Here is a 6,397-nt window from a genome sequence, read left to right as displayed (position 1 = left end):
TTCCACCTCCTAACATTCTGTGATTCTGTGACACATCAGTTGTATGTACACTGCAGTATAAATTTCTTTATTTCCTGTCAAGGAATTGATTTTGGAAAATAACTCATACTGTGTCCCGTTAACATTAACGAAATTCCAACTGGACATAGATATTGTGTTAGATGGCTTGCTGCCTCTCTGGCCATTTATTATTTTAATGATTTTTCTGTTTCTCCCTTATTGAAGATGACATATTCATTATAGAGGTGATATGGAAAACTGACCTACTTTTATATGGTTTTCTTGTATTTAATTGAAAAGGAGAAAGTACTTCTGGGTGATTTGCACACACAGTTGGCTTTTGTGTCCCTCCTCTCTCTATCAATTTCTTCACAGTCTTTCAAGAAGTAGAGATGGATAGAGAAAATACTGAATAATATTTTGTATAATATATCAAATAGTATTTCTCTGGGACAGCACCACAAGAAAGTGAACAAGATAATTCAGAGCAATAGAAATGTCTTCAAAACTTGGCTTTTGACTTTTCCATTACCTGAAAAAGAAATCCAGATTACAAAGTAGTGATCAATTACATTCCTGGCAGCATTCAAAGCATACATATATTTATTGCTTCTCAAATGAGCTGAAATTAATTAACTGGATGTGCATAAACAAAAATGCTTGCTTACCTTGGCAATATGCATGTGTTTTATCTAATAAAACAAATATCTCACACCTTCTGTATTTTGAGGTATTAGTTTCCATCTGCTAAGTAAAAACTAGAAGATAAGAGATTCCCTCTCTGCCCTGTCATTTCAAGAATAGATGAAAACATATTTGCTTTTTCTCTGTAGCATGTTGATCATTATTCCAGAACCAAATCAATTGCAGAACAAATGGTACTGGCAGCTAATGGAACTCCACTAGCAGGTACTTTTGTCTTAGCATGAGTTCATAGTGGAATTTACTCCTCCTCTTCTTATTCACTCACTAATATCCTGGATCAATCCTTAGTGGACAAGACTGTCCAGCAATTATTAAATCCAGTTATCTACCCACTCTCACAAACAAATATTTTCACTTAAAAATAGCTTTTAATTGTTTTTAGATCCTAGTGTCCTTAAAAGGTTTTAGCATGGGAGCAACAAGTTCAGTATGTTAATTGAATAGATGAAGACAGCTATAAATTAACCAAGTCAAGTCACTGTACTATGCAACATAAGTAAAACATGAACACAGATTAAATTGATTGTTACACACATACACCCCGCCCTGTTATATATTAAAATCTGAAGAAGCCACCTGATACCACAGCCTGGAATTATTTATTAGTGCTTCCCAAAGTTTTCCATGTTGAGGAAGCCAGTTATACACTTGAATACTTAAGCTCACCCATGAGATACTATAACTGCCAGTGCAAAACAAATTAATGTAAAGTGCAACATGATTCTATGCGACCAAGTGATACTGAACTAAATTTAGCTGTAGACAATTTGCAGAAAAGACTCTCTTCACTTGATACTTCCAGAGAGCTATAAAGAGATACACAGCCATTGATGGGCATTCCATCCCAATAGAAGTGTTTTGTTTCAAAAAAGCGTTTTTTCCTTATTTCCTCTTTTCTCAGCAGCTCTTCACATCAAAAACCCTCTTAATTTTAGGAGCAATACACAGTTCTGCATTTCTCAATTAAACTAGAATGTCACTGTTCCAAACATCCCTTTCTGATCCTGTGCATAACAGGACTGAGTATTTTGCATGCTTTCAGGTATTATTAAGAACAGTTATTAGCAGATGATGAACCAGCCAACTGATGTACTTGGGAAATGACGGGATTTTTATGATGGTATTTACTTCCTCCCACTGAAATTATCATGAGCGTCACAGCAGTTCTAGTGGGAGCTGACTGTGCCTACTGTTGAGAGAACCTTTCAGCTCTATCTTGTACTGCTAGCGAATCACTGCTTCCCATCAATAATTTTGTATGAGATCAGTTGGTGTCATTCCACTTTCCTACCAATAACTTGCTTTGTTCAGCAAACTCATCTCCACAGTTGGTACAGTCATTCACTGCTTTGGCACAGAGACAAAGTTTGAAATATCTAGTAATTTCTAGGTAATTTCCAACTAAGCTGGCAGGACTTCTCTGAATCCTATCTTGCTAATTTGCGTGTTCTGATTCTGCCAACTTAATACCATTCCTAATTCATTTCTAAGATGGTGAAGTTAACTATTTCAGAGAAGTTCTGCTACCATAGCCTTTGTTTCATACAAACAAAGATAGAAGGTAGTCATGTGACAGTCACTTAAGAATGGTCTTACCAATTCTTCTAGGAGGTAGAATACTCTATACGTGTGTTCTTCGCCCACCAGGAATCTATGGATCAGAAGAGCAAAGACACTTGCCAAGGCTAGCAGTATGTATTTTATTCTTTTAATCAGCAGAATTTTCTATTCTATACAATGTCATCACTTATTCATGCTATAAATTGTGTGATCTTCTTGGGCAGCAATTCAACTATTCAATTGTCTGTTGAGGATCTTATAACTTTTGTTAACAGGCACTATATTATATCTGTAAAGAATGTAAGTACATTAAGGAAGCCTTTTTTTGAAATATAAACACATGTAAATCCAGCTTTGTAATTTAATGCTTACTAGAATTATAAGATTCAGGCCAATCTATGACATTTCAAATGTCAGTTTGCATGCAACTTACACCAAATGGTTTAAATATTAATGAAAAGAGATACGGCAAAATATCTTATTTCCAGTCTCAACTATTAACAGCTTTCACTAGCCAATGAAACAACTTAAGGAGTCAGAAGCACCTTCTGGTACAATAGGTTACTAAAGGGCAAACGGCTGAGGTGCTAATGTTTTACTCTTTTTTACTTGCTGTCTTTTAAATTGCAGGACTAGTACAGTGTTTAGAATATGATCCCTGTAGAATTATGAGTCAGTTATTTTAAAAGCATCAGCTTTTAAAACAAGATTCAAGCATAACACATAATAAAGATTTTTGTTTTGTGGCTGCAGTAGGGAATTATATTGAAGTCAGGCAAAACATACTTTATCATCTTCTAAATAAAATAATTTTTAAGAACGGCAAATGTAATTTTAGTTAAACCTGAGATATTTTCTTTAGCCCCCCAAAAATAGTCTTTTTTAATTTCCATTTAAGATTTTAAGCTTATTATGAGCCCATTTTAAGTAATTTTACAGTCACATTTTGCAGTTTCTAAAATGTATCTGTTAAATGAAAAATATGACACCTAGCATTACCTTCCAGTTTTTCCCAGCCAAAGCTATTTGTTAAATTTAATCAGTTTTTGTGAATACTTCTGATCCATTCAGAACTGTATCTTACGTTTCCATACAACGTTTTACTTAGAATAGACTTGTATTTTTTGTAAATTCAATATATATTGTGTTCAATAGGTTCTTCAATCCTCATGAACAATATTTGTAGAGCTCTCTGCACTTCTCTTGATTCTTTTTAAATTGTTTCATATATTATTTTTTTAAGTAGAGACAAACCTACATTGAGCTGGACAAGAAAATGCACTGCACCTCATTTTAAAACTCATTTTGCTTTGGTTTCATGTTTGGTTCTGTCTACAGAAGAACATTGAGAGAGGGCTACTCAACTTCAAGTTTGGGGATCCTTCTGCTACAATGAACTGGGTGCATGCAGAAAATCTTGTACAAGCGCAAATTCTTGCTGCTGAAGCTCTCACCCCTGAAAAGAACTATATAGCTGTAAGTAAACAATGAAAGCACCACAATTTTCACTTGCCAGTGGATCTTGCCACTGTATCCTGTACTGCAGTAACTACTGTAGTAGCAGGAGATAATGTTTGTGTTTTGGTCCTTTAGCTTATGCGGTTGTCTGTGTTTTTAGTGGACAAATGTGCTATGAACAGTGTGGGACGTGGCAGCACTGGCTGCGCAGTGTGTTAAGAGTTGGAATATTCAGTTCTGTAAGAATATCTCCATCTTTGCATTTTTGTAATATAATATTTGCCATTTCTGGAATATTAGAAAAGAATGTTTGCTATATCAGAAATGAAATTGGAAGTTTGGGCAAATTTATCCCCTGTTCCCCTGTGTATAGATCCAGGCTTAATGTTCTGAACTGTGATAATCAGCTCTTCCCATATCACACGCAACTAAAACCACATTTGCTTGCTGATTTCAAAAATAGTTGCAACTGTTTTCCTCCTTCTAAACACAGGTTTTTTATTTGACCTAGAAGCATTACCTTTAAAGTATATTAGAAAGATTTTCAAAGTAGATTAAACTTTTTCTAAAACCCTAAAAGCAAAATGGAAAGTGGTAACTTAACGCCTTTGTTACACTGATAGAGTCTTACACATTGCAATGAGTCTTAACTAGACCAAGAGCAGAACACGTCCCAGCATTTGGTGAATGTGTGTTAAGAGCACCAGTCAGATATGGCACCACTTCCAGTGCATGTGGTGATCTCTATAGTCAGTACAGCCACTCTATACAGGCACATCTGTAATAAACGTTTATGTTAATCGCATAAACCACTTGTCCACCAATTTCATTGCACACATTAGTGGAACTGATTGAAACGCATGTAGATAGCTTGTTGGCTTGTATGCACATCCATGCATATTTTATATTGCTGTATTATTTTTAAGCTATTCATAAAAAGTGAGATAAAGAAGTGTGTGTGTATATATATACACATGTATATATGTGCATGCAGTATTGTTTTTACTAACTTGTCTCTTCTCTACCTCTTTATCAGAGTGGCCAGGTGTATTTCATTAATGATGGCGAAAAATTCAACCTTTTTGAATGGTTAACTCCACTTGTATGTACAACATATACTTTATCTCCAAATACATTGTTTTCTTTGTCTGTATACAGCTTTTGTGTGCGTGTTACATTGGGTATGTTTGCTCTGGGTGTAAGAGTTCCGTTCTGAATGTGGGTTTAATTCCTGCTTGAAGTTCAGTGTGATTAGTACTGCAACAAAGCCTACCTAAAATACTACATTAGAGCAACTGTCTTCACTGAGACCAAAGGACCGTCTAAACCTGTATCCTCTTTTGAGTTGCCATTACCTTCATTTCTTGGGCATGCACCTGTTAACGGTGGCTATTTTGGGTGGACAAAAGATATAAAACCTAATTATTGATCTGTAATATGCATTATTTTCAAAAGATCATTTCATTGTTAATGATGGGCTCAAAACCATAAATATGTCACAATGTTACATTAAGTATCAACACATCATGACATTTTGATCATTATAAAGTTTTTGTCCCTTTTTTAAAGACTGCCAGTTGAAAATTAGTGTCTGCATATGACATTTAACTGGAATTTCCTGAAAAATTAAAACTCAAACAGTAACAGCAATGATGAATTTATCTCTTTATCAGTAAATATTTCCACAACTTCCTTCTGTATTGAACTTTAAAACTTATTTAGGTTTCTGGGGTTTTTTTAACTGTTTTTTAAATCTCTTTCAGTTTGAAAGATTAGGTTGCAGTAAACCACGGATACGTGTTCCTACTTCCTTAGTTTATGCATCAGGTAAAAATATTTTACCAACATTTCTCTTTCCTGTCCACTGTACCATCATTCCTAATTGTGATATAATGTTGACGGTTTTTTTAATTTGCCCCCAGTTTTCATTTTCACAAATACAAATAATATGCTGTGGGCTCATCTAGTGTCCAGCAGTCGGGGTGAAGTTCAGCTCTATGCAGTATGTTGAAACCAGAACGATCTCTTAAATAAGTTCCACAAATCCAGGTTTTATGTAGGACTTAACAGATACATAACTCCATGGAATTCATGGTATAAATATAAAAAGTTAAATGTAAAAAGCCATGACTTCATGAAATATGCTGCAGAGTATCTGCTTCACTGCATGGGTACATTTCTTGTTCTGTGCTCCATGAATCTCCAGAATCAATCCCCATGTGCAGTTAAGACAGAATCCAACTTTGAGTATTTTGCTGTTACCACATTTTTTATGAAGTCTCATGATCTTTTCACTAGACCCATCACCAGCCCTCCAAACCCTTTTCACACAATTCTGCCTAATTCAGGCTGACTGAAGTATTAAGATTAAACCCAACCCCTTGTGAGCAAGTAATCCTGTGGGTGTTAGTAATGGTGCCCTGAGCTCTTAGGTATGTGATTATCCTTCACTATCATACACAGGGCAAGGGATGCCAAAATCACAATAGCATAGTGATTTCCTGATGTTACCTCAAGTAGACATCTTTTGTTATGCAGCCACGATAATGGAATACCTTCATCTGATGCTGAAACCGTTTGTTGAACTGACCCCACTGCTGACCAGAAAAGAGGTAAAGTATTTGTAAACTCCCCTTGATTCTCACAGAATGCATACATGCATGTTAACACAGAG

The 6,397-nt window shown here is 35.3% G+C and overlaps 1 protein-coding gene across 1 annotated transcript in view; it reads left to right on the top strand.

The window, feature by feature from the left end:
* Positions 1-833: 833 nt before the first annotated feature.
* LOC104537065 (putative short-chain dehydrogenase/reductase family 42E member 2) overlaps positions 834-6,397 on the top strand; it is a gene marked incomplete at its 5' end in the record, with an annotated part of 6,376 nt that continues 812 nt past the window's right edge. Inside the window, 6 exons of the mRNA XM_010179843.1 lie at positions 834-909; positions 2,314-2,396; positions 3,604-3,741; positions 4,760-4,825; positions 5,487-5,550; positions 6,262-6,335. Of these exons, the coding sequence (XP_010178145.1) occupies positions 834-909; positions 2,314-2,396; positions 3,604-3,741; positions 4,760-4,825; positions 5,487-5,550; positions 6,262-6,335 (501 nt within the window). The remainder of the gene's footprint in view (positions 910-2,313; positions 2,397-3,603; positions 3,742-4,759; positions 4,826-5,486; positions 5,551-6,261; positions 6,336-6,397) is intronic.

The sequence above is a fragment of the Mesitornis unicolor genome, unplaced genomic scaffold, assembly GCF_000695765.1.
Source record: "Mesitornis unicolor isolate BGI_N332 unplaced genomic scaffold, ASM69576v1 scaffold54442, whole genome shotgun sequence".
Classification (NCBI taxonomy): Eukaryota; Metazoa; Chordata; class Aves; order Mesitornithiformes; family Mesitornithidae; genus Mesitornis; species Mesitornis unicolor.
Note: the sequence above shows the minus strand (reverse complement) of the source record. Positions and strands in the feature narration are given on the sequence as shown.